Below are 26,984 nucleotides of genomic sequence, written 5' to 3'. Positions count from 1 at the left end.
ACTGAAACACAACATACACCTAACTCCAACCACAACCTCGGCACCAAGCTATTTACACACACACAGCACTCAGGTGGGATGGGGGCCGGTAGTAGTAGTAAGTAGGTATTTTTTTTTTGTTGTTTAATTCATTAATTAGTAGTAAGTAGGTAAGCCGACACAGCAACTATAGGAACCGCTACAAATAAGTAACGTAGAGACCGCACCACACCCTATTTATTTTATTCTATTTCTCGACTCCAGTATGTATACCCGTCCGACACACCCCCGGCCTACCACATCACTAATTCACAGAAACAGTCTATAGCTACTGGCCGGAGGGGAGTCTTGGACTGTGTGCTCATTCATACAGGCTAGCACAGTATCAAGCAACTACACTCCACCCCACACCCTTATCCCAGCATAAACCCACAAGTAACAACACCAACGCTTCTACTACACACACACCAAACACCGAGTGACACCTTGTGACGCAAGAAAAAACCCAGCAAATTTCTATTTCTACCAAATACAACTACACAACTACAGCTAAGACCTCCCCTCCTGTGTCATAAACTTTTTATACACCCCATTCTCCGTCTCATCCACAAATGGGTACTCGAGCTGTACCAGGAACTGCTCAAGCGCCTCGCGCTTGCCGGGAGGCACTTGGATACCTGCTAGTACCTTTCCGACATCTATCCGTGTGTTAGTATTGAGAGCCGAAGAGGATAGATGTAAAGAAGGGGGGGGGGGGGGGTGATATACCGCCGCCGTAGTTCCGGTAGTGGAACAGCGAGATGTTGAATTCCGGACGGAGGAGCTCTAGGAATTTCGACAGTGCGCCTGGGCGCTCCGGGAATTCTACATGTGTGTTAGCCATATGGAGTACAGTAGTGGATGGTTGATAAAGGAAGTACTCACCAAACCGATACACCCTCTCTTCGTCCTCCATCCCATTCGGCATCCTCCCGCCAATTAGATACCTCCCGTGGCTCTTCGCAAACTCATTGTCGCTGATATCAACTCCCTCAAACCCCTTCTTCTCAAAGCTCTCTAATATCTCTGGAATCTCCTTTTCCCGGTCCCCGACAAGTATACTCATAAAGATGCTCGCCCTCTCGCCGTCCCCGAAACGGTACGAGAACTCCGTCACAGCACGTGGGATGATGCACTGCATCATCTCATAAAATACCTTTGGGCGGTCCGGCACAATCACCGACAGCAGCACCTCATGCCCCTCTCCCAATCTCGCGCGCTCCGCGACAAATCGCAGACGGTCAAAATCCATATTCGCGCCGGACAGCACCGCGCAGAGCGAGTCCTGGGGGTCTGTGGGCGGGTGCAGCGCGGCGTACTTTTTCATTCCGGCGACGGCGAGGGCGCCGGCGGGCTCGACAATGGAGCGCGTGTCCTGGAAGACGTCTTTAATCGCTGCGCAGATCTCGTCGGTGGAGACCTCGATAACCTCGTCGACGTACTCTTTGCACAGGCGGAAGGTCTCTTCACCGACGACCTTTACTGCGGCACCGTCGGCGAAGAGGCCGACTTCTTTGAGCTCAACGCGGTGGTCGGCTTTCAGCGACTCGACCATTGCATTTGCGTCGTGCGTCTCGACGCCAATGATCTTGATATGAGGAGCAATGCGCTTGATATAGCAGCCAATACCCGCAATGAGGCCGCCACCACCCACGCAGCAGAAGATAGCCTTGAGGTCTGCGATGTTAGCCTGGCGGGCGAGCTCCATGGCGATGGTACCTTGGCCGGCGATGACGTACGGGTCGTCGAAGGGGGGGATATTTGTGAGGCCGTGCTTCTCTTCAAGGCGCTTGCACTCGGCCTTCGCGGCGTCAAAGTCGGCGCCGTGCAGGACGATTTGGGAGCCGAGGCGGGCGACGTTGGCGGTTTTAATACTAGGCGTGGCGAGAGGCATAACGATGGTGGCTGGGATGCCGAGGTGCTTGGCCGAGTAGGCGACGCCTTGGGCGTGGTTTCCTGTGCACGGGTAAGTAACTGCGGGAGCTCTCAATGCGGCGGGGGCGGGAGGAGAGGCGGGGACGGGGGAGAGAGAGATACCGGCAGAACAGGCAATCACGCCCTTCCAGCGGTCTTCCACCGGCATGTGCGCCATCTTGTTATATGCGCCCCTAAGCTTGAAGCTAAACACCGGCTGCAGGTCCTCCCGCTTCATAAGCACCTTGTAGCCCAGTCGGTTCGACAGATTAACGGCATGCGTGACGGGCGTCTCCTTGATGACATCGTAGACCCGAGATGTCAGGATGAGTCGCATGTACTATTACCGCACCTATCAGCGAAACATGTAAAAAAAAACACTGCTGCGCGATAATTAGACTCACGTCGGGGGCGCCGTCATCTTGTGTGAGCGCAGAGGGAATGGCTGCCCGCGCGACGGGGTCCTTCGTGGCGCCGGTATCTGGCACGGCGGAGCTGTATTCGGTGAGACTGGTACCTTTGGGCTCCATTGCCGGTGGGTGGGGGGGTTATTCGGGGGTGCGGTGCGGTGCGGTAGTCGGGGGTGAGAGTTGGGTTGGGCAGGTGAGGAGTCGTGGTGGGGTTGCGTGCATGGATGAGAGCTAGAATGCGATACCCCACCAAAAAGCTCCCCGGAAAAATCTTCAGGCTCGGGATTCTGCACGGGTGTGGTTTGTACCCGGAAACGAATGCCGGTGGGTGAAAGAGAGGAGAGGGAGAGACTAGGGGTACTATTTGTTGGATAGAAAGGATTTTCAATTGTGGGAAATGATCATATGTACATGTAATAGTTATTAGTGATTAAGAGCCTCTCTACTATGAATTACTCACAGCCGAGTCATAACCCATGAACCAGAAACCCATTGCGACTCTGCTCGTAAGTGTAATGGCTGGGAATTGCGGCTTGACATGACAGCTGGGACAATCGTGAATAGAGACTAATCCAAGAGGGAAGAGAGACTCAATCATGTACAAAAACCACACACTCTACCTCTCTATCTTAACACTCCCTCCGCCCTGACAGACATCCGCACTCACACAAAACCGAGTCAAAAGCCATGACGCAGCACAATCAATACAATCGATCCCCCATTGCAAGTTAGGGCCCACAAATACGCCTCCCCACGCCAGCCGCCATACCCGGGCCAGGTGCCAATGATCTCGCATCCATGTGACGTCGGCCTCAGCGCAACCACCAAACCACGATCTACAATCCACTACAACCATCTACAACTGCAGCCACCACAAGCAGTACCAGAAACCCCAGAATTTAAACAATGTCCTCCCGCCCACTCCCGTCTTCATTCGACGAGTCGCCGTTAGTACCCCCGCTCTCTCACGGTCCTCTAGCTAGAACACAGTACAGTCACGCAATGAAGGGAAAGCTAACAAAGAGTGACCTGCAGCGACTTCTACGACGAGTCCCGCTGGTCAAAGTTCTCCCGCCGCTTCAAAGAAGAGCCCCTCATCCCGTTCGGTCTGCCCCCTCCCTCTCTCCCCTTCCCACTGTCCCCCCACCTCCCCCCAATTAACCCCACCACCGTCCACCCCACCACCGCCCCCATACACCACCAGCTAACACTCCACCCCCACCACAGGCGCAGCATTAACCTGCCTGGCCCTCCTCCAAGCCACGCGCTCCATCCGCGCCGGCAACAAGGCGGCGACCAACAAATGGTTCCGCGCACGCATCTACGCGCAGGGCTTCACCGTCGCGGCCATGATCGCGGGATCCGTGTACTACAAGAAGGAGCGCGCCGAGGAGCGCGCCGTCGAGGCGATCGTCGCGGAGAAGAAGGGCGAGGAGAAGAGGGCCGCGTGGATTAAGGAGTTGGAGATTAGGGACCGGGAGGATCGGGAGGTATGTTTGTTCCTTTGGTTTTGCGGGGGCGGTTTGGGTTTTTGTGGGTGGGGGGGGGGGGGGGGGGAGAAGAGGGAAGGGGTGCAGTGGGGATGAAGGGTGTGGGCTGACGGTGTGCGGTGGGTAGATGGCGGAACGGGCGAAGAGGCATGCGGAGCGGAGGAGGGCGGCTATGGCTGCTGCGGCGGCAACGAAGGACAGGGAATAGGAAGCTCGGGATGCGATGCAGAGGTAACGAAAAACGCAATTAGATATTGTATATACATATTGACAAACCCACCCCGCCATTTGAGCCTGCAGCAGTCTTTATATGTAGGTATTGTATTGTACCTATGTGTACATGTACTTACTACCAACCAGCATTCACAATTGGCCATACTGCGAGTAAGGATCAGGAACACACACACACAGGACGAATTGTTGTTCAAAAGCGTTGATAGATAACCCAGTAATGATAGGATGTAATGTAGGTATAAGGTAAGCTAACCAAGTACTTAAGAAACAAAAAAACACCACTCCTCATAATCCAGCTGTCCAGTATCAGAGAGAAAGAAAGAAAAAAAAGTAAATAGAAAAAACTCACTCCGGGAGTCATATAATACAAGAAGCGTATAACAGAAAAAGTGTAAAGAGATACCGGCAAGCTTAAGTTTCTAAAAAAAAGGATGGTGATGATGTGTGCGAGTCATAACTCATGAATGGGGGGCAGGCAGGGGAAGGTGGCTGCAATGCATAATGGATATTTCAAAGAAGAAACACAAAAGAAACAGGACCGAGGAAAAAAGGCAAGGAATGCAAAACCCAAAACACACAAAACACACAAATGGCAAAACGGCTGTCAATGGCCCAGGCAGCAGACAAGACAAAAACAAAAACAACAGGCGACGGAAGGCCTGAAAAAGATCAAATAAGCCATCCCACAAAAACCTAACCCGTTTCCTTAAGCAGTAAAAAAAAAAAAAGAACTCGACGCCATCCGCTAATATCAAAATACCCACGCGGTTCCCACCAAAGAACAACAGCAACAACGATAACATCATGTTTTCCCCCATATGGGGGTATAACCCAAAACAGCTCTTTATTATTTCTTCGGGGCCTTTCTATCCCATTGTAATACCCGCATAAGATGGTTTTTCCCCCTCCATCTTATACATAGCCGTCGACAGTTTGCACTAGGGGTGTAGGCAGGTATATCGGTTTACCTATCCCATTGGCATCCGGCAAATGCACCTCCTCCATCTCCTCTAAATCCTCATCTTCCTCACTATCCAGATCGTCATCATCGTAGTCCTCCCCATCCTCAGTTTCCGTCTGGTCATCGTCATGACCGTCATCCGTCCCCTCTTCCGCCTCTGTCTCTAATTCCGTTTCCGTCTCTTCCGCGTCGTAGCTCAGAATCCTCCCTCCGAGGTGGACGTCCGATGCTCGGATCTTGTATTCCAGTGCCTTCTTTGCCTCCATGATGAGCTGGTCAACGATTGATTGACAACCTTTCAAAGAGGCATTCATTTTGGCAGAATTGTCCAAAAGTTCCTGGTGCTTGGAAAGATCCAGCTTCAACCTCTTTTCGTCCGCACAATTCTCTTTCCCGACGCTGCCGTCTTCTCCGGTCGTATCGGAGTCCTCCTCTTCTTCTTCCTCCTCTTCCTCTTCCTCATCTTCCCCATCTTCGTACTCGGCATCAAGGTCGCTACCATCCTTCACATGATAACCTTCGCTATCTTCCGGATCCTCGTTTGAACCTCTCCGCTTCTTCTTCTTCTTGGGGGGCAAAGCTGGAATACGCCCGGAACGCGATAGCCGTCGGTACCTTCTGAGCTCGGCTGTCTGCTTCTTCAATTGGCGTTCGAGTGTTTTGTTGATCGCTAGCAAGGAGGCGTTGGAAATTTCCAAATCGAGAACCTAGAAAGTGAGATTAGCATCGTAGGAAACACCTACACCTTACGCAAATGGATAACATGATTGCATACCTGTCGTTCCTTCCGGGCCTTTGCAGCGGCCTCTTCCCTGGCTGCAATTCGCTCCTTCGCGGTCATTGCCGGTGGAGCTAGCGCGATTACAGCCGGGGGAGATGATGACCGCCGCGCATATTTCTCGGCTGGGGTTTCCGGCACCTTAGAAGCTTCCTCCTCCAAGAGATCCGCCATATCAATGATCGAACTAATCGAGAGTGTTCGTCCATGTCGGGCTGCTATTCCCTCTAGGCTCGTCCGTCGCGAATGATTTGGGGGTGATGGTCTTTGAAATGGTGAGGTTGGAGCAATGTTGGGATTAGGCGACGCCGTGGGTGACAATGGCTTCGTAAATGGAAAATAAGTTCCATTTGGTGAACTTGGAATTTGAGGGGAATGCAAAACAGATCCATTTTCCGAGCTTTTTCCTAGTTCGGAGCCCCTACTATATTCCGATGACCCTCGCCCAAGTTCTGACCTGCCAAGTTCCGATCTGCCAATTTCCGAACCCCTGCCCATTTCCGACCCTCTGGGTTCCAGCACTTCTTCCGTCCCATTTGCATATACAAATTTGACATGGTTTCGGGTTTCCGGAAATAACGACGGTCCTTGCGACACCATGGACGAGGGACGAGACCGTGCGCCAACAACTGAACCACCACCACGAGAATCTGAGCGCGCCAAAATTGGAAGTGACGGTGAAAGGCTAGGGGGTTCACCCAGTATGGCCATAGGAGAAATTCCGGGCACTCGGGGCGAAGGTGCTGGGGACGAACTTCGCGATGATGTCTGTATGCTGTTTGCAAAAAAGAACTTTCCGGTGTTGCTGGACTCGTGCCTTAAGGGGGGCGGCGCCTTGGGCGTTGGCTTTGTACTTCGCGCATCGATTGCGTGAAAAAACCGTGGATTGGGGCTGACAGCTCCATACTGCGACTGGCGAGAATCGGACCTGTACTGTGACTGGCGGGAGTCTGGTCTATCTGATCTTTCTGATCTCACGGAAACTCGAGATCCAGTAGCGCTAGATGGCCTCTGAAGATCTGCCGCGGAGGGTGGTCGGGAGGGGATGTGCAATTGGGATACACCGGAGGAAACGGTGTCTGCTCTGGGTTTTCTCGTCGATCGAGGTGAACGAGTTGTTACGTTTGGGTGAAGCGTAGGGTTGGATATCGTGGTGCTTGAGAGAGAGACTGTAGGACGCTGTGCCATACGGGGATATGTTGGGGTTGTGGGTGGAGGAAGGGGAGCTTTAGCAGTAGTTGGCTTTGTAGTAGTGGATGACATGGCAGAGGGCTTCTTCCGTAATCTTGGATCAGCTGAGGATGACATATTTGAGTTGTTTGTGGAGCTAGGAGCGGTCGTAGTGGATGTTGTAGATGCTGTAATTGTCATGACGGGAACTTTCATTGCGCAAATGGCATGACAGCCGTGATGGGCACAGTTGCAGTCGACGGAGCAAATAATGGAAAGGTCTTTGCTAAAGTTTTAGAAGTCAAGTGGAATGGGGTATATCCCAAAAGGTAATCCTAAACTCCAGGTTCGAGATATGGGTATGTGGAAGGAACGAAACAGTAACTATCGTATTGGGTTTTTTGTTGAGGTGCCGGTGACGATGCTGCACTAACGTATGTACGTTGTTGTGTTGTGATGTTTGTTGTCACTGTGCTATTGCTCTTGGATATGATCGTCGAGTGTGTGGGGGGGTGGAAGAATGAACGAAATGCCAAAGGATGAAAGGCTAAAGGGGGTGAATGTGTGAATGTGAGAGGACGACGAGGGGGAGGGCAGGTACGGGTTATTACTTGGTGTAAGTGCAGGAGTATGAAGAAGTATAAGGAGGTAAGGAATATGGAGAGTGAGAAAATGACCACGATACACCGTCGTCGTCGTCTCTCTCGAGTCTCAAACGTTCTGAAGAACTCCCCAGCCCAAGCTCTCGTGGTCAGTCACTTGTTCTCAACTCAACTCACTTTCATTCGGTCAGTCAGACAGGTTTCTTCACCCCAACTTCCCTTCACACCGCCAGGCTAGCTGCATGCAGGTAACTCTATGGAGAGTACCCTACTCTACCCACTCCCGTGCAAGAGCTGAAGCTCACCAGTGGTCTGCTTGCTTTGCTTTGCCTGCTTGCTTATCCCCTCCCCCCCCGTTGTCTGGTCTGTCTTGTCTGCCTGCAGTCACCCTCACTCTATGCCGAACCGAGCGGGATGACGACTGAGCAGGTTAGAGTCGCTGCGACTTGAAGGATGGTTGTTTAGGACTCTAGATTCCCGGTCAGGAATCGCGTTACATAGCAACCACTCCACTGATCGATCCCCCTCCCTCCCTCTATTCCAACACCCCCCTACCCCCTCCCTCTTCTCAATTAATGGGTCAGTAATCGCGGGGTAGTTCGAACCCCCTCTTCTCCTTTCAATGTCATCGGTCACAAGGGCAGTGGACATAACGCGATTCTCTAAACAAAAAACAAGCAATTGATCTGGATGTTTGGGCTCGTTGTTTATTTTTTTGTTTTTTTGCCTCCGAAGCTCCGCCTTCCACGTACCGTACGGGCCTGGAAGAAAAGGGTCCTTGACTGCGGAGTGCAGTAGCCTAGGGATTACTGTGCTAGACTAATACCTAAGCAGCCGCTAACTAACTACGACCAGATGTTTCAAAGGGGAAACACAAGCGAGGACTTTGGCACATCGTATGTCTAGACATCTGTTGGCTGGAATACCTCTATCTCGACGCTTAGAATGTCTAAATTTCATAATCATGAAAGGAACAGCCTGCCAGCCACAGGCACTGATGGGCTGGAACCCCTCCAGAAGGTTGTTCTCCTCGGGTACCCCCACCTATAAGGGGGTTGGGATCGCCTCAATGCAGCGACACTGCGAACCTCAAGACCAATAACGAGTCCACATATGATATCCTGTAGGGACCTGACAGTGGAACCGGCAACTCATGGTCGAGTTATCATCCAGGCCAACTGCCTCACGCATAACATCTTTTTATTAACAAGGAAAATCCTCTCACGCGTCCTTGCGCTTTTTATCAAAACAGATCTGTGATTGTGGGGTTGATCTACGCTTCAGCGGAAACCCCCAGGGACATGCAAACAGTATGACGTTGGTTGAGCCGAGATGCCCGGGGAAGCTCACGAGGATCATATTCTATCACTCGTAGCACCAGTTCCAAAAATACGCGCGCACCATGCTGCACAGTACCTAGAAGAGAAAGGGCGAAGCTAGTGCCGCAATCGCCATGTCTCTGAGCGGCGGCGGCTCCCATTAACATAAATATGCCGAAGAGTGGTCCAGAATATAATAATTTCCCGAAACCGAGATTTCCGCTGGAACTTTTCTTGGTGGGGGGGATTTAAATTCCCCCGCTCAACCGCGGGGTAGACGTCGAGGTGGCCAACCCCTCATTATTATCAACATAAACTCCAGCATAATATCGGTCGCGACGTACGTCGACTGAGCTTGCATTGAAAAAAAAAAAAAACAATGCTGTGTGCTTTGAATTATCAAAATTAAACAGAAATAAGGCTGAAGTTAAATATGTTGTTGCCCTTTCTGAGACTCTAGGCAATTCATTAGGTAGCAGGTACACTCACGTCTCTCTCGGGCGCGGACGAGACAACCGACCAGCCAACCCAATAGCCCACAGATGGAAGAGCATCTGAGTGCTCATCATTCATCATCCCCATGCATGATACGTGATACGTGATCCTCACTACTTGATGTACAAGCCCCCACATTCACTGGTAGAGTACCTACCCCTCGTGCCAATACATACCTGTAGCGCCCGCCCAGATCGATTCTACATTTCAAGGGTCTACTCTAAAAAAGAACCATGGAAATGAGACATTCGGCGCGGATGGATGGAACATCTTCCGTAATTCTTCATGCAAGGGTTTTGGTGTTGTCCAGTGCTAGCGTTCTGTTGCCGAGTTCATGAGTCGTCACTCGGGTGTGAGCTCAGATTTCGGTGTGATGGGAGCTACAGAGAGCTCTTTTCTTTTTTCTGCTCGCAGGAACCGAGACTCTGTGTGAAGCTGTTACAGTTATGCTCACAACTCGACATCTCCAGGAGTTGAGATATTACTTCTTGTCGCGGAAGCTGGTGATAATGGGTGGATCGTTGACAGAAAACAGTTTGCGGCGTGACCAGCAGCGATCCAATGAGAAATTTAGTCCTAGTGATATGCGCTAGCATAAATGAAGGTGGGTATTCCGGATAGCGACCATATATATGTAGAGAAGTTCATCCTCCTCAACTAGAGCAAATCAAGTCCTTGTTATCTCATCCTCCATCTCCATCACGAGAGCAGCACAGACCGGAGATCTGACAAAGCGAACCCGCTAGTGGATAGATGCAAGATAAGGTTATCTGCACATCCTCCGAGTCAGAACATATGAAAATCAAATAAGCCGGTGCAATATAGTCCCCCCAAAGACAGCAGCATGAGTGCTCAGATTTTCTGAAGGCCTTGTTGCCAGCCAATCTTGGGCGATCCTGGGGTAAAATGGTGGTGCCCTCACTGGACATGATTACCTATTCAACTGCGGATAATTTGGGAGCAGCAAAGGCGGAGCCATCTGATTGGTTACCGCCCATTGTTTTCGGGACCGGAAACCCCGGTTATGTTTGTTGAGGGGATCACCAACTGTTCATGTGGAGAGATCCCCCCTAAATTGCAAAAGTTGAACCCGAGATCATTTCTCTCGGGCGAAATGTTACTCTGCCTCCGTCTATTCGCCCATAAGTCAACCCACAGAGCCATATTCGCTACCGAAGGCACCCGAACACTGCAAGAGGGTACATATTGTAGGTACCTTCTAAAATAGCAGACCAGTGGGGTATATCGGGCGTTACATCCAGCTGATCATTAATTCAGTGTTTACCTAGCTCCCTGTCCCATCAAGGGTTAGGGCTGCCCACCCGTTGCCAGAGCCTCAAAAGTGACCTCATCTCACACCACCCCAGAGCTCTCAAGCAAACAACAGTCATCTCTCCCGTATTTTTCTCGCACCTCTACAGCCTGAACAAGACGAAATACATCCGCAATGGGTCAGGGTCAATCCGGCGAAGTCCACAAAGCTACTGCAGGTTAGTGTCTATTTCCACACATGCATAACCCCTACACTATAGCTAACGGGGAGCTTAGAGGAGCTCTCTCTGCAGCTCGCCGAAAGGTTTGCGCAGAAGTGCTTCAACGGCGTCGAGTTCTACTCGTTCAAAGACAACTTCCGCAGTCTCGCCGACAGCAACAACTCCGAGGGCGGGTTCCTGTACTGGAACGAGGACACCTTGATCCGCTTCCTGTCCATCCCGGACTGCCTGCAGGTCGGCTCAATCATATTCCAGTCGACGTCGTACCTGGGCGCGTTTCCGTTCCCGAGCTTGTCGCCGGCCATCCTGAATTTCGAGGCGCTGGTGAAGGTCGTGACTATCTTCACGGGTAGGTATAAGAAGGTGCTGAAGCGCCATCCGGACCCGGTGAAGCTGTTGTTCCGGTCGCTGGCGGTGTACGACCGCCAGGATGGCGAGGGGAGGAAGGAGCAGGTCTCGGAGCCGGAGTTTGAGTACTATGAGGATGATGATGACGACGATCTATCGCTGGCGGCGCTGGATGCGCTAGATGCGATTGAGGTGTTTGGGCAGGTTGAGAAGTCGAATATTAGCCATGCGCGTATACCGTTAGAGAACTTGAGAAATTTCGTGGCATTCCTACTAGTGGCTGCGCCGCTGGAGCCGAACCAGCCTATTGCAGTGTTCGCAGAGCGGTTTTCTACACCAGAGGCTCTGCAGGAATTGAGGGACACTGCGGAGTGTGTCGTTAGATCTTTTAAGAGTAGAGACGGGAAGGGGATTTTATATAGAGATTTCAAAAAGACTGTGAAGGAGTCAATGGTAAGGATTGTTCCTCGAAAGGTTCTACTCTCAACTTGAGTCTTAGCTAACCACTACCCATTCAAAGCCCTTCCTCTTCGACAGCCTATCCCCACTCTTCGAGCATCTCCTCTTCTGCAAAAAAGTCGACAACTCCCACACAGCAGTAACAGAAGTCGAACCACTCCTCCCCCACACGGGCCAGATCCTAGACATGAACCTCCTCAGCCAGATTTCCCTCTTCATCAAAGGCGACAATCTCTGGCGGCGGCTGCGGCCTCTCTACGCCGGCTCAGAGGCAGGCTTTAGCATGGGCTCGTTCGAGACAAAGGTCGTAAAATGGACCGCTCCAACTATACTACTAGTATCTGGCACCCGCGTCTCTAGAAACCCGGAAACACACCAGCGGAAGATGTTCTGCGATAGGCTGCCGCCGAGGAAGTATGCTGCGGGCGGTGAAATAGATGAGAGGGTTGTTTACGGGGTGTACATGCACCATCCATGGCGAGTGTCGCACCGAGGTTTACCAACCCTACAAACCCACACTGTTTTGAGACTACTAACCAGTGGATTGGATTATAGATTGTTTCGGCGACTCCAACAGCATCCTGTTCCAGCTCGAGCCCACGCACAGAACCTTCCACGCCTCAACGGCATCCACCGACTACGCCTACTTCAACAAAGACGACGGCATCGGCTTCGGCTCGCCCGTGCAGAAGATGAAGGCCAGCCAGCGCGGGCCGTACCTCAATCTCGGCCCCGTGTCATTGACCTTCGACCCGGCGCTCGAGTTCGGCGTATTCCAGCACATTGGGCACGGCGGCGCCTTCCACACTAACGATGCCAGAGACGAGCAGGAATGGCAGGACGTGTTTGAGATTGAAGAGATCGAGGTGTGGGGGTGCGGCGGCGATAGTGAGGCGGAGGCGCAGAGGAAGGCGTGGGCGTGGGAGGAGCGGGAGGCGCTGTTGAGACGACAGGTCAATTTGGGGAAGGATATCGAGGCGGATAGGGTGAGTTTGCTGTCTTCCGGAACTAGGACTTTGTGGGAGGGTTGTACTGACGGGAGTAGGCGCTGCTGGAGATGGCGGGGCTGATTGGGCAGAATAGGAGCGGGGGGAGTATTTGAGCTTTTCCTTTTCTTCTTTATTTTTATATGGCCGGTGTGGCCGGGATTATGGCGTTGCGGGAGTTTGTAAATCGTCCCTTTTTATCTGAACTATATCTTTTGGAACCTGGAATAGTGTATCAAGCCTTGGGGGTAGTGCTGAGTTATAAAGAGTTGGTACATTATCCAAGGAATTAAGGCGGGAGAGCAACTCTATGAGTCGTCCCAGGTAGCTAGTAATTACTAAAGAGAGAGACTACCTCCATGTCCCTGGGTTCTATTCTATGATGTCCCGGTCATAGTAGTGGGTGTGTGTGGTACTTGTGGGAAGGGTTTTACTTGTTTGAGATGTGTCGTTCAAGGCAGTCAGGTCTCCTACAAGAGAGCTTGTATCAATCAGCTTTAGACATCAATTGAAAAACTCCAAGACTCGTCCTGCTTTCAACATTTAATGAAGTAATCAATCAATCAATCAATCAATCAATTACTTATCTAGAGGCTACGAGTGATAATCTGTGACGGAATTTCACGAGCCAACACCAAAAGTATCAATGAGTTTTCGTTGGGCCATAGGGTATGGTGGCGCATGTCATAAAGATCATCTTAGAAATATTACGGCATCAGAGGATATGATGAATCTTTCTACAATTTGATAACTAGAGTACATGTACATACATACACCCCGACTTCTTGTCTCTATGATCGCAACCGATTAATCCCATCTCAGCTTCAAATTTACACAACCAATCCCCGGGTATAAAAAAAAGGAAAAGAAACCAGGGCAGAAAAACAGAAACAGCAGCCAAGTAGAAAGAACAGAAAAACAGAAACAGCAGCCAAGTAGAAAGAACAGAAAAACAAAACAAAAGAACAGAAAAACAAACCCGAAAGAACACCGCAGCACTCTATAATCTATCTACCCCGGCTTTACAAAATACTGTCTAATTAGCCCCTCCCCCCCATCCGCCTCACCCCTACCTCCCCTCCCCCCATTACTCCTCCTCTTCCTCTCCCCCAACCTCGGCCTCTTCTCCTGCTGCTGCTGGTGCTGCTGCACTTTCTCCGGCGGGTCCGGCGACCTCGACGACCCCTTCACCGCCTCCTTAATCGTCTCCCGCGAGAGACAAAAGTCCACATGCTCATTAAACAGCGCATCCTCTGCCGGCAGCATCCGCGCACAGATCGGGCACGGCCATTTCTCCTCCTCGGGTGCTTGCTCTGGGGCGTCCTTGGAGTTCACCGCTACCTCGGCGGCGGCGGCGGCGGCGGACACCTCTTCGCCCTCCTCGTCGCCATCCACGACTTCATGCTGCGACAGCAGCAGGATATCCTCCTCCTGCTCGCCCGAGGCGGCCTTCATCTGCGTAAACTCCTCCTCCGGCCACACCTCCCACCCCTCATCGTCCTGCTCGCGCTTCCGCTTCCCCGCCCCCGCCCCCGCGTTCTTAAACAACTCCTCCAGCCTGCTAGGTCCCTTACTCGCGTCTACCAGCTGCGTCAGCCGCAGCCCCATCAGCCTCAGCCTTAGTGGCCGAAACTCGACCTCCAGTCCTGCCAGCAGCGGCAGCGCCGTGTTATACAAGTCGTCCGCCGTGCATATCGCTCTCCCGAGTGCCTTCTGCCTCGTATACACCTCATAGGTGTGCAGCTTCACCTTCAGATTCACCGTACGTCCCTTCAGCCCCGCATTCGCCAGGTCTTTCTCCAGTTCCACTGCCGTGCTTCTCAGTTTTGCGCGGAGCGGCTCCGCGCCGTGGAGGTCCGAGAATGTGGACTCGGTGCCCATGCTCTTGCGCTCGTACTCCTCGACGGGCTGGACGTGCGTGCGGCCGAGGCCGAGGTAGCAGTTGAGGAGGAAGGAGGCGAGCTTTTCGCTGAAGAGCGGCTGGAGGAGGTGCCGGAGGGGGTAGACGTCGCCCCATGTGTTTATGCCGATGGCTTGCAGCTCGCGCTCGAAGACGCGGCCGACGCCGTTGACTTTGCGGACGGGGAGGGCGGACATGAAGGTGCGGACTGCGTCGACGGTGGGTTGGATTCGCTGTTCGCCGGAGGGAGAGCTGTGAGAAGGGGGTTTGTGGGGGAGTCACGGAGGGGGGGACTTACGAATTGGCCGTTGGGTTTGTTCTGGTTGGAGGCGATTTTGGCTAACTACATTCATGGTGCTTTAATTTAGATATTGAGTGGGGGGTAATGACAGGAATGAAGGTTTTACCCTAGCGTTTGGCGCAATTCCGGCAGAGATTGTGATTTTGGCGTGAGCGAATACCTCTGCTCGTATCTGCTCTGTAGCTGTGTCTGGAGTCATTTCTGGGTGCTCTTCCAAGTACTGGATGAATACTCAGTTATCAAGCCCCTTGATATCCAATGCAGAATATATATCTCCAGATCTTGCCATCCCGTCCAAGTCACTGCCACTGACCTTCGTTATATTCAGAAACGCCTCGTCACAGCTCCCCGCCTCATATCTCGGATCATATTTCACCAGCACCTCCCTCACCTCCTCGGCCTTCTGCCCGTACTTTTCGAAATTCAACGGCAGGAAGATCAAGTGCGGACACAGCTCTACACCCAATTAATCAGCCACCACCACACCACTCGGGGCACCAGGAGCACTCACGTTTCGCAATATACCCCGCCATCCCACTCCGCACCCCAAACTCCCTTGCCTTGTAATTGCACGTCGTCAGGACGCCGCCGCCCACGGCCATCGGCACCTCTTTGAGCTCCGGGCGGTCGAGCTCCTCGACAGAGGCGTAGAAGGCGTCGCAGTCGACGTGGATGATTGTCTGTGACAGGTCTCGGCTGGCTTCGAGGGCTGCGATCTAGTTTTGTAGAATAATAATAAATCAGGATTTTATGTATATGTGCAGTGCAGTGTGGTGCGGTGTACCTGTTCGTCTACTCTCTTCACATGCACCGACAGATCGTGCGCCTCCAGCTCCTTCTTGCGCCTCAAGATGCCTTCGATGCGTTTTGTAAGCTGCGGGTTTGGGACCATAATTACTACTACAGTTCTATAGATTCTGCTCTGGCTACATATGTGCAAATTAAAAAGATCCGACATATTTAACATACTTGCTCGTCCCTGCGCTCCTCGTTCTTGAAGAACTTTGAGCCCTTCGAGGCGTTGTAGATGATCTCGCCGACCTTCTGCTGGTTCACGCGGTCCTGCCCGGCCTTGAGCAGCGACGGGCCGAGCAGCGAGTGCCGCAGTGTTTTGTGCGCCTCTTTGGTGGTCGGTGGGTCTGCGTTGCTACTGCTGCTGCTGCTGCTGCTGCTGCTGCTGGTGGTGGAAGCCATGACTTGACTTGCAGAGAAGAAAGGAAAAATAGAATATAGCAAAAAAAGACAGAAATGTTATAAACAGCGAACCATGAAAGGAGCGCGTAGTCGTGTAAAGTGCCGGGAGACGCGCTGAAACAACAACGACGTGGGGGGGCGCGGGTATGGGCGTGGGAGAAATGATTCCCTGCCAAGCCGTGGTCTGTTTGGGACTAGCGGGGTGGAGCTCTGCTCTAGCTTGGGGCAGGGGACTGAGGAGGAGACTGGCCGGGGAGGGAGCTGTCTCTGGCCGGGGGTTACGGTCAATGGTATGTGGGCTGTTAATTGTATGCGCAGTGTGTAGAGCAGGCAGAGTAGATACTCTGTAGATTGGTAGATTGGTAGATTGGCAGTGGGTGCTTTGTTTCTGCTGGAGCATTGTAGCTCTACTCACTAGCATACTACTGCTACTACTGCTACTACTGCTGCTATTACATACTGGTGGCGCTGGAGCCCATCCTCAAGGGGCGCGGGCGGGGATCGAGCTAGGAGTGTCATCGAACACGGGCATCCGCGGCATCAGGCAAGCCTCCCGGGCCACTGATTCGACAAACACCAAATAATTGGATGCCTGATATTATTATGCGCTTACACATCTGAGTCTGCTGAGGGGTGGCGCCTATCTAGATCACCGTAGATAATTCCACCTACCTACCTACCTACCTACCTAGCTAGCCTTCGGCCATAAAAATCTGGGGATAGCTTTACAGAGCTCTACGAAAAACAAACCTACCTACCATACGATACTTATTAAACCTACAGCTAACACAAAACTTTGCCACACCTACAAAATGGGTCTCTACGGTCCGCACCTCCCCTCCCCTCCCCTCCCCAAACCCCCAATCACCCCCATAACCCCCAAGCTAACCCCCACGCAGACGACATGAGCACCTACTTCTCCGAGAACCCACGCACGCGCAACGCCCTCCTCGCCGGCTGCGCCGCGACCGCCGCCCCCCTCGTCGTCGTCCCCGCGCTCGGCGCCATCGGCTTCGGCGCCGCGGGCGTCGTGGGCGGCAGCATTGCAGCGGGCATCCAGTCAGGCATTGGCTCCGTCGGTGCTGGAAGCCTGTTTGCGTTCTGCCAGAGCGCGGCCATGGGCGGGTATGGCGCTGCGGCGCTAGGGACCGCGGCGACGACGTCGGGCCTGTTGACGGGTGGCGGGGCGGCCGTGGTGGCGGTCGATGCGTTGAGAAGACGGGGTGGCGGGGATGGTGGGGATGGTGATGAGGATGGAGCGGCGGCGGGGTTGTTGGAGCAGGGGCAGGGGCAGGATAATGAGGACGGTGGCGAGGGGAGGAGCGAGAAGCAAAGACTCGAGGGCGTGGAGAAGACTGAGAAGGAGAAGAGCTCTGGCTCGGACTCGGACTCGGACACTGAGGACGAGGATAACTATTACGGCTCCGACAACTCGTCGGCCACAGACAGCGGCAAGCACACGCCGGAGCAGCGGCGGATGAAGCGGTTCCGCAAGGTCAGGCGCGAGGCACGGGATGCGGCAGAGCTGAGGCAGGAGCGGGAGCGTGCGGAGGCGCGGGAGGAGAGGAAGCGGGCCAAGCAGTGGAAGGAGATGGTTTCGCGGAGGGATGCGAGGGAGGCCGCTAAGAGGAGAGATGCGAGCGTGGCATATAGTGTTGTGACTGAGTCGGAGTGCGGTGGGGCGGATACCCCTTGTGGGAGTGATGCTGACGATGAGGAGTAGAGGGTGGTTGGTTGTTTGAGTTGTTATTGTGCTTGTGCTTGTGCTTGTGTTTGTGTTTGTGTTTGTTGGTGAGCTATCTCTCCAGAGCTGTTCTATATCATGTATGTAAGTGTATTTCAGAGAGTAACTGCAAGGAATGACAAGGATTCTGCTTTGCTTCACAAGGTGTTGAGCTGAGGATGCTGGGGAATGATATAGCAAGAAGATCCAAGATATAAACTACCATTACTATCTAGAGGTATTTACGCTCCATCATGCTATGTCGAACCTACAGATACAGTCTTATTGTAAACAAATAATATCAGAAAATGTCCTCAGCTCATCAACGAACGTCAAATAGGAAAAAGAAGAAAAGGAAAGGAAAAGAAAACCACCGTGCGCCAATAAACTACAGTCAACAAACTGAAAATCAAAATACAGTCAACGATGACACCGCCCGGTTCTTCAGAACCTCAAAAATATATCCTGGGAAGCCAAATAACTCAGTATTTCCAAAAGTAGCCTCCGGCCCGCTTTTTCCAGCCAGCGTGGTTGTCTTTTCGCCATTGTCACCATCCTCCCATCCGCCCAGCAGTTCACAGCTGCTGCTTGGAGAATCGCTTCCTCGATTTAGTAACATTGGACGTTGACCCTCTCCAAACCTTTCCCGCAGCTTCGGCAGTGCCTCGTCAAAGGTCACCTCGCTGTGAAGTTTCAACTCGCTCTTTTTACCCGTGTCTGCTAGCTCGATAACCCATCTACTCCGACGGTATCTTTGGAATTCAAAAGAGCCAGGGATGTTGCCATGAAGGATAATCTTCGTGGCCACCGGGTGAGATGAAGAGCGGGCGGACGAGATGAAAATGTCGATACCGTGTTGGAAATAGTTATAAAAGCAATCACTGTTGCTTGTTGCAGAGACATCAGACACATCTTTGTCGTCGTCAGACGGGGGGTCCTCGGGCTCAGTGTCATCCGTATCATCCTGAATACCTCGACCGGACATCGAGTGTGTTCTATGGATGGCTAGGCGGTGATCATTCTTACGGTAGATGGCACTTGGGGGACCCAGCTCTGCAACAAGCTCTTGCGGTGTTGTCAAGTGAAGAGTTATACAGAATGGTTTGTTGTGTCTTCGGACAAGCTCGACTTTATTGTCGTCATGGAGACGCACTAGCTCAATCTCATCGTTGGCAGATGACAGTCGAGCGCTTGCACTGTTTATTCCTGGAGACCTTGGGGCCGTTACCGTCTTTGTAAACAGACCATCCCGGGCATCGGACCATGAGGAGCCGTTATATATGGCCATGCTGCTTGCAGTGTGTGCGTTTGACCCCATGAGCAATGACACAAAGTCATCCGGCTTTTTGTCCTGCTTCTCCACAGGAAACGAGAACGCAACGCCTGGGTACGACAACACATACACCCCCTGGTCCTCCATATACTCCCCCGGATAAGTAGGGCCAAACAACTTATTGTAGATGTTCCGGAAGGTTGGGCCACCCGTGCCAGTGCCAGCCTTTGCGAGCTCCCCACCGTTGTAGGTCAGCCGGGACTTTTGGAAGTCTAGGACCTCGATGAGTCGGAGACGTTGGTCCTGGCCATCGAAGCGGAGACGCAGGCCATTAGCATCGAGGAGCAGGACGACGGGTGTGGATAATGGAGCACTGGCTTCGTAGATGACGGATATTGAGGGAAACACACGAGGATAACGGCGGAGGGAGGTGAGGACCTCATAGATGGAAGAACCGAGAGCTAGAACAGGTTAGATAGGAGGGGGGCTTTGGGGGGTAAACTGCTACTGTGGAGATGATGGGATGGAGCTAGGGCTTCTAGGGAAGTGAGGGGTGTGTGTGTGGGGAGAGAGGAGAGAGAGTGATAAAAGCAAAGGAAATAGTACATACTCAGGAAGCCTAGAGCTTTGCTTGGGTAGACCTGAGCAGTCCCGCCGTCAGTAGCCATGATGTTTTCGAGCTGAACGCTGTATAACCACTAGTACTTGCGAAGGGAGGTAATTCACGGATGGTGTAGACTCGTAGAAACAGATGAGATATAAAGCTATGGGATACTGTGAGTTTACAGATGGACTGGGGGAAAGAGACAGCAGCTGTTGTTGGTTATGGGTATTCTCACTCAGGACGCCGGCGCTGGCCGAGCTTCACTACTTGTACTCGGGGACGGCAATAAGAACCTGAAAATGCAAGCTGCAAGCAGGGGCTCAATTTGGTGTAGCTTTTCGCCAGCCGCGAATCAGAGGTTGTTACTATCAAAAGTCATTTTCGGGTTCTTCTTACCTGCCCCGAGTACCTACACTGCCTTGGATAGCTCCGGAGTACTGGTGCTCGCTCTACCTATCACTAGGCTTGGCTGCTGGATAGAGAGATGTCAGGGACCGCTGCGATAAGCGAAGCTCTCCCCTGCCTAACGGGCTAGTCCAAATGAAGCGAATGAATTTCCCTTTACAGTGCAGTTTTGTCCAATGCGGTAAGCCTTCCCACTGTCTCCAGCCACTCGTGTTAAAGCCGCCCTAGCCAGTTCTCTTGCACTTTGCTGGCAAGTGACCCTTTGCGGCAATCGTATTCAGTCTTCTGTTCTGTGTTCCAGTCGCGCGTGTCCAATCCAGCATTCACACAAGTCCTCGTCACCTCAACGAAGGAACTGAACAAGCTTCACATCTGATCAACTAAACATAAACACCAACTGAATATTCCTCTTCCCCGTGACCTGGTTGATATATTTCAAAGAAAGAAAAAAAAAACCTGGAAAGTTTTGTCTCCCATAGAAAAAAAAAAAAAAGGGTAAACTACGCAATCACCATAAAATAGGCACTGCACCGCCACCGTTACGAGTCTCCCGACGCCTTGTTCCAGTTCCTCCCCCCATCATCACTATCTACACAGTTTACAGTAATCACCGCAATCACCACCTCTTAATCACCATCCCCACCCCCCTCCACAATCACCAACTTTAACGAACCGGCCAAACAATATCAAGTTTTCAATCACTCCTCTCTTTCTCTCTTTTCATAATCTCAAACTCCTTGACCAGCTTCTATCCAACCTTCACATCCGAATTTCGCCATGGCTCATCCCCGTGCATCAACTCAGTCCCAACGTTTCGCCCAGTTCAAGCTTGTCCTCCTTGGTATGTCATGTACTCTTCTCTCGCCAACTTTCTTGATTGGTCATTCTGCCTCTCTGGAAGCTGTCGCTAACGTTTGGTTCCTTACCCCCCGCATTTAGGCGAATCTGCTGTTGGAAAGGTGTGTCCTCTTCGTGTCGTGGTTTCTTGTCTTGCCGGCTTCTTGCTTATCTAACCTTTAATTTTTCCAGAGTTCGTTGGTGCTCCGTTTCGTGAAAGTCAGTGCAAACCTATTCTATCCGGTGATGCTTCTCGGGGTAGCTCTTTGCTGACGACGTTATGCCCATTAGGATCAATTTGACGACTACCGGGAATCTACCATCGGTGCTGCGTTCCTGACGCAAACGATCGCCCTCGATGAGACCACCACGATCAAGTTTGAGATCTGGTGAGTGCTATCATTATAGTTCCCCTCGGCTTAGTTCCTTAGAGAATTTCGCTCCGGAGCGACTTGAAACTAACCGCTTTACTCGGATCTTAGGGACACTGCTGGCCAGGAGCGTTACAAATCACTGGCGCCCATGTACTACCGTAACGCCAACTGCGCTGTAGTAGTCTACGATATCACACAAGCTGTTCGTCCCAAAATCTCCTCAAAAGGCTCGATTTAACAAATCGAACTAACACATGTTCTCTCCAGTCTTCACTAGATAAAGCAAAAGCCTGGGTCAAGGAACTCCAGCGACAAGCAAACGAAAACATCGTGATCGCCCTTGCCGGTAACAAGCTCGATCTTGCATCCGACCCCTCAAAACGAGCTGTTGAAACCGCGGAAGCCGAGGCCTACGCACGGGAAGCAGGTCTCCTGTTTTTCGAGACCTCGGCAAAGACTGCAGAGAACGTGAAGGAACTCTTCACGGCCATCGCAAAGAAGCTGCCTCTCGACCAGCAAGGCCCTAGAGGCGGTCGGGCAGGTGGTGCGGGCGGGCGAGGAGTTGATCTGAAGGGCGGATCAGCGGCGCAGCAGCAAGGATGTAATTGTTAAATCTGCCGATGTTCGTTATGAGGTCAAGTGGGACATTCGATGTGTAAATGGGCAATTCAGAATGGATGTGGTGGTGATCAGGATATTCTCTTTGTGTGCGAGGTCGAGCCCGTATCTGTTTGTGTCTTTTCTTATGTGGTATCAATAGCTTCCTTTCTCTCTCGGTCGAAATTTGGTTCTCTTGTTTTTCTCTTTTCTTCTCTCATTCTTCTCTTTCTTTCTTATTATACTCTCGTGCGTCAAAGCCGAATTTGAGCGAACGAAGGGTTGCAAAGATAATGTTGTGTTGAATGCAGTAGCCAGGTCGCGGTAGGGAAGGTGGGAGGGAGGAGGAAGAATATTACGTTTAATGGTGATGTTTCCTCTACATACTACTTTGTTTCTCAATCTCGCCCCGGCCCTTTCAGATACAATGGCCCCAATGTCTTGGCTCATATAGGAAGAGGTTCCCGTGCGAGCAATTTGAGAAGCGATATGAGGAGAGTTGAGGTCTAGTTACGGTAACGAATGTCTTTTCGTTTGTTTTCGGACTTATAAATGAGTATATAAACAGATATTTGATTTGTCCCTTTTCAGTTTTTTGGTTGTTTGGAAGAACTATTTATATTGTAATTTTGTGAAGTGGTGATGAGCTTTTAGAAAGATCCGATGAAAGCCTTAATTCGAGTGTGTTCTGGCCGAAATTGTGAATCTTTGGATTTGAGCTAAAGCGCACAAAGAAACCTCAGGATCTATCAATCGAGTGGTGATAGATTGTGTCAAGTTTCCCTCCCTGGAATATCTCCGATGTTGTCATAATTATAGGCAGCACCCGGAATATCCTTGCTGTTGCATCACCTTTTTTTTTTTTTTTCTTCCGGCGGAGACCGTGGACGACTTGTAGATGGGACTCTCGGAGTAGAAACAAAAGCCTGCCAACCCATACCCATCAAGAAAAATACTCGGAACAATTTTTCTACCGGGGTTGTTGACAACCACCCGCGGCAATCAATCTATCAATCAATCAAATCATATCTACTCTAGAGCAGAGTACAGTAGTGAACGCAGTTCCTAATTCAATCGTCACATTCAACCACCACCCCCGTTTTATCTCAGGCCTAACCTACCCCCCTCCATCCCCCCTCCCCCCCGTGCCCTCATCATCCCTCCGCCCCTAGAGTAGGCCGGCCTGCAATGTTGCGCCTGTCCTCCGCCGCTCCCGCCAGGGCAATTGCAAATATCGCACGAAGCCAGTATGCGCTGAAGCAGCAGCAGGTTCGTTATTCACCACCCACCATCCATCCCCCATCCCCGTGTGGGGGAGGAGAGAGATTATCATTTTCAATACCCCAGATACAGAGAGTTGTGTTGAATGTCAAGATCAAGAGATTGTTACAGCTGGGCTGACCCGAAATTGAAAATTTCTTTCCTTGTTTCCCTCCACATAGCGATACCTGGCCGATATCAAATCCCCTCAATCAACCCCCACGTCTACAAAGCCCGGCGAAATCAAAACCCCCGGAAATGGCATCGGCTCGAAGGGACCGCTCTCTGAGCCCCAGCCCGTGAGGAAGTCTGCGAGCCCCGTAACACCTACGAGTGCCTCACCGAGTTCCCCCACTAAGGTAGTACCGCCGACCCCAGCAGGACCAAAGACACAGACTGCACCGCCTGTCGTGACACCCACAAGTTCCCCTGCCGTGAAGACCGCAACTGTTACCCCCTCTTCTCCGGCCGAGAAGCCTGTTGCTGCCGCAGCTGCTCCACCGCCGTCTCCACCGGTCAAGCCAGCTTCAGACTCTGTACCCCCACCGCCGCCGGGTGGTAAGCCAGCAAAGAAGACACACAAGTTCCGGAACTTTATTATTACTCTCACACTACTGACTGGGCTTTCATTCGGTGGTGGGGTATTCTACTCGCTCAAGTCGGACAATTTCCATGATTTCTTCACGGAATATATTCCGTTCGGAGAAGAGGCAGTCCTTTACTTTGAGGAGCGTGAATTCCGCAGGCGCTTCCCCAATGCATTGAGCCGTCTTATTCCGGCAAAGCAGGACCTACCAAAGGTGACAATCCCCCGCTCATCGGGTGCTACATGGAGAAACCACGAGGAAGAGAAGCCAAAGACCACAGATGTAGGCAAGCATGGCCCACATATCTCTGCAAAGGGGACCAAGGATCAGCAGGCGGAGCGGGCCGAATTGACCGGGGGACCAAAGGCGAACGCATCAGAGCAGAAGCCTGCCGAGGCCACGGTTCTAAGTGAAAAGGCAGGGCCAACCGGCAAGGATTCGACGAAGGTTGAGGCTGTTACAAATTCTGGAAAGGCGAACGGCGGGAGCAACTATTCCATTAGCCCTGTAGAGATGGGAAGTGTCAACGACCCCGTAGTACAGGATCTCGTTAAAGTGGTCAACACCATCATTTCCCTTGTTAATAACAGCGGTAGCGCCAAATCGTTCGAGGATGTTATTTCTTCTGCCAAATCAGAGCTTTCGCACTTGAATGCGCAAATTGCAACCATCAAAGGTGACTTGGAAAAGGCAACTGAAGAAAAGCTCAAAAGCAAGGATGTTGAATTTGCTTCTGCTGCCCAGAGCCTCGTGTCGAAGGTCAACAGCGAAGTATCAGACCTAGAGCACAAATGGAAGGAAGAGTTCGAGCACGAGCGCGAGAAGATCATCCAATCTTACCGCGAACGTCTTGGCAACGAGCTGGAACGCTCCCACAAAATTGCCGAGCAACGTCTTCGTAATGAGCTTCTTGAGCAGGCAATCGAGATGAAGAGAAAGTTCATTGGCGAGATTGAAGAGCGCGTTGAGACGGAACGTAACGGCAGACTTGGGAAGCTCCAGGAACTGACCAACAGCGTTGACGAATTAAGCAAACTTTCGACTTCATGGGCCGACATCATTGATGCAAACCTAAACACACAGAAACTGCATGTTGCCCTTGAGGCCGTCCGTGCAGCATACGAGTCCCCCGAGCAGCCTAAGCCGTTCTTGCGTGAGGTCGCAGCGTTGAAGGAGGTTGCAGGTGACGATGAGGTGGTCAGTGCTGCGATTGCGTCCATAAACCCCCGTGCATACCAGGAGGGTGTACCTACACAGACCCAACTGGTCGACCGATTCCGCCGTGTTGCAGAAGAGGTCCGAAAAGCTGCCCTTCTTCCGGAAGACGCCGGTTTTGCAGGACACGCATCAAGCTGGTTGCTGAGCAAGGTGCTGTTCAGAAAGCAGGGACTTGCACAAGGAAATGATGTTGAGAGCATCTTGACCCGCACGGAGACTTTCTTAGAGGAGGGCGATATTGACAGTGCGGCAAGAGAGATGAACCAGCTGAGCGGATGGTCAAGGAAACTAGCAAATGACTGGCTGAAGGAGGCCAGGTTGCTGTTGGAGGTGAAACAGGCAGTTGATGTAAGTTTTCTTTCTAGAAATCGCGGTCATTTTTTTTGTGAAGGGTAGAATGCTGATTGACGTGAAAACTACAGGTGATTGCAGCGGAGGCAAGACTTCAGAGCTTGAGGGTCCAGGAACAAAACTAAGTGGTTGGTTTTGCCTGTGGGTAGATAATATCTAGAGTTTCCTATTGTTTTTTTCTAACAAGTGATTTCTCTACTTCCATTTTGGAATTACATAAAAAAGCGATATGTGGTTTCCTTCTTCTTTCCTCTTTTCTTTTCCCGAAAAGAAAGCTTGCTACTACTAGCTAGGGGTGGAGCGGATTGGGTTTAAGGTTGTTATAGGCATTGAAAGGATGTGGAGAAATGGGACTTGTAGAATATCCCCTGTCTTAAACCGTTCTTTTTTCTTTATCTTCTGTTCATTTTTTCTCTCTTCTTTTAACTTGCTTTGTTGGTATGGTAGTGTTGCAGAAACGTGGAATAGAGATGGCTTGTTTGGTTTATAAAGCGTTTTTCAAGGGTTAGAACCACCTTTTTTTTTATGGAACACCACACTATCCTCACTGGTGTAAGTTCGAGTGATTTTATGTGACTAAAGTCTCTTTCATGATCTGGTTCCCCAGATACCCTTGGAGAGTGTTATCTTCAGTTCCAGATCTTAAAAGATCCTTGCCATTTTTCGGGAAACTGAGCGGGTAAACTAATGATAAACAATCGACCTTTCAACAAAACACTTCACCGACGGTGTCCAGAACTGATGTAACTATAACTTGATATTTTATTTGACAGCATACCATTAAGCTCCCAGAATGATGATACGGTTGAGAATTGTTATAGTATCGGGTATACGGTATTAATGCATTGCGTGGTACTGGAATCCCATTGAACTAGTGTTCTAGCCGGGGGTTCACCGGGCCAATCGTTTCAGGTACCATCGAGTGATGTTTTATGCATAGGTCACGGGAATTCTGTATTTAGTAATCAAATCTCCAGTACTTTTTCAGCCTTATAGCAAGCCTTGCAGAACAAATATACGAGGCTACTCACATTTATGTTTCATATTGATCTCCCCACAGAGGTCAGACTTATATGAGTCATAAACTGTGACAATTTCAAAGAAGTGAAGTGTATTTGGTAATTCTTTGTCAAGAAGTGTGATTCTAAAGTAACATCGGGTAGTGATGTGGTCTGGTCGGCCGTGTCATGGATGGCGGTCTGGATTCTCAACACTTAATGCTGTAGTTGTGATCTACGAATTGAGCAATCTTCCAGCAGTAGGTGTACATACATGTACCTACACGCATACTCGTAAAGACTTAGAGCTACAGGATTTAGATTATCTTTTTTTCCTTATTGTTATTTCATAGCACAGCTTTCGTCTTGAAGTTTTCCCTATCTACTTATGTTGATCGTAAATGAATTATCAATAAATCAATGTTGATCGTCTGTGGTTTTCAATCTTGCTAGGTGAGACATTGTGCTGTAATGTCTTGGCACATATGATAACTCCCAGAAGTGTAGACCTGCTCCTTTGGGGACACTTATATTAGTGATTATACAGTGATGTGGGCCACTGCGGGACCCAGAGACCTGAACCTGGAATTCTCTCCACGCCAATCTATATCCCCGCCTATCCCGCACCAGTCGAAGTTGTTACCCCGCATGTTCCAATATTAGGGTTAAAGCCTTTTAGTTGGAT

The 26,984-nt window shown here is 51.2% G+C and overlaps 9 protein-coding genes across 9 annotated transcripts; 5 read left to right on the top strand and 4 right to left on the bottom strand.

The window, feature by feature from the left end:
* Positions 1–528: 528 nt before the first annotated feature.
* On the bottom strand, positions 529–2,462 carry H6S33_011866 (uncharacterized protein; the record flags this gene model as incomplete). The annotated part of the gene is made up of 4 exons (XM_044843214.1): positions 529–677; positions 748–843; positions 904–2,272; positions 2,337–2,462. The coding sequence occupies 4 exons, from the start codon at positions 2,460–2,462 to the stop codon at positions 529–531; spliced, it is 1,740 nt and encodes a 579-aa protein (XP_044695534.1).
* Positions 2,463–3,248: 786 nt separating this feature from the next.
* Positions 3,249–4,040, top strand: H6S33_011865 (uncharacterized protein; the record flags this gene model as incomplete). Its single annotated transcript, XM_044843213.1, has 4 exons — positions 3,249–3,289; positions 3,378–3,448; positions 3,570–3,832; positions 3,960–4,040. The coding sequence occupies 4 exons, from the start codon at positions 3,249–3,251 to the stop codon at positions 4,038–4,040; spliced, it is 456 nt and encodes a 151-aa protein (XP_044695533.1).
* Positions 4,041–4,978: 938 nt separating this feature from the next.
* Positions 4,979–7,191, bottom strand: H6S33_011864 (uncharacterized protein; the record flags this gene model as incomplete). Its single annotated transcript, XM_044843212.1, has 2 exons — positions 4,979–5,734; positions 5,803–7,191. The coding sequence occupies 2 exons, from the start codon at positions 7,189–7,191 to the stop codon at positions 4,979–4,981; spliced, it is 2,145 nt and encodes a 714-aa protein (XP_044695532.1).
* Positions 7,192–10,838: 3,647 nt separating this feature from the next.
* On the top strand, positions 10,839–12,793 carry H6S33_011863 (uncharacterized protein; the record flags this gene model as incomplete). The annotated part of the gene is made up of 5 exons (XM_044843211.1): positions 10,839–10,881; positions 10,940–11,685; positions 11,753–12,185; positions 12,247–12,677; positions 12,737–12,793. 5 exons carry the CDS (start codon positions 10,839–10,841, stop codon positions 12,791–12,793), a joined length of 1,710 nt encoding a protein of 569 aa, XP_044695531.1.
* Positions 12,794–13,688: 895 nt separating this feature from the next.
* H6S33_011862 (uncharacterized protein) lies at positions 13,689–16,072 on the bottom strand (the record flags this gene model as incomplete). Its single annotated transcript, XM_044843210.1, has 7 exons — positions 13,689–14,810; positions 14,876–14,920; positions 14,985–15,098; positions 15,192–15,334; positions 15,390–15,594; positions 15,663–15,752; positions 15,848–16,072. The coding sequence occupies 7 exons, from the start codon at positions 16,070–16,072 to the stop codon at positions 13,689–13,691; spliced, it is 1,944 nt and encodes a 647-aa protein (XP_044695530.1).
* Positions 16,073–16,884: 812 nt separating this feature from the next.
* H6S33_011861 (uncharacterized protein) lies at positions 16,885–17,795 on the top strand (the record flags this gene model as incomplete). The annotated part of the gene is made up of 2 exons (XM_044843209.1): positions 16,885–16,897; positions 16,972–17,795. The coding sequence occupies 2 exons, from the start codon at positions 16,885–16,887 to the stop codon at positions 17,793–17,795; spliced, it is 837 nt and encodes a 278-aa protein (XP_044695529.1).
* A 409-nt stretch (positions 17,796–18,204) lies between these two features.
* Positions 18,205–19,736, bottom strand: H6S33_011860 (uncharacterized protein; the record flags this gene model as incomplete). Its single annotated transcript, XM_044843208.1, has 2 exons — positions 18,205–19,529; positions 19,679–19,736. The coding sequence occupies 2 exons, from the start codon at positions 19,734–19,736 to the stop codon at positions 18,205–18,207; spliced, it is 1,383 nt and encodes a 460-aa protein (XP_044695528.1).
* Positions 19,737–20,854: 1,118 nt separating this feature from the next.
* H6S33_011859 (uncharacterized protein) lies at positions 20,855–21,900 on the top strand (the record flags this gene model as incomplete). The annotated part of the gene is made up of 6 exons (XM_044843206.1): positions 20,855–20,918; positions 21,017–21,036; positions 21,107–21,133; positions 21,206–21,303; positions 21,397–21,490; positions 21,556–21,900. The coding sequence occupies 6 exons, from the start codon at positions 20,855–20,857 to the stop codon at positions 21,898–21,900; spliced, it is 648 nt and encodes a 215-aa protein (XP_044695527.1).
* A 1,173-nt stretch (positions 21,901–23,073) lies between these two features.
* Positions 23,074–25,426, top strand: H6S33_011858 (uncharacterized protein; the record flags this gene model as incomplete). Its single annotated transcript, XM_044843205.1, has 3 exons — positions 23,074–23,154; positions 23,328–25,298; positions 25,373–25,426. 3 exons carry the CDS (start codon positions 23,074–23,076, stop codon positions 25,424–25,426), a joined length of 2,106 nt encoding a protein of 701 aa, XP_044695526.1.
* Positions 25,427–26,984: the final 1,558 nt, after the last annotated feature.

The sequence above is a fragment of the Morchella sextelata genome, assembly GCF_020137385.1.
Source record: "Morchella sextelata strain SCLS chromosome Unknown scls_7, whole genome shotgun sequence".
NCBI lineage: Eukaryota > Fungi > Ascomycota > Pezizomycetes > Pezizales > Morchellaceae > Morchella > Morchella sextelata.
Note: the sequence above shows the minus strand (reverse complement) of the source record. Positions and strands in the feature narration are given on the sequence as shown.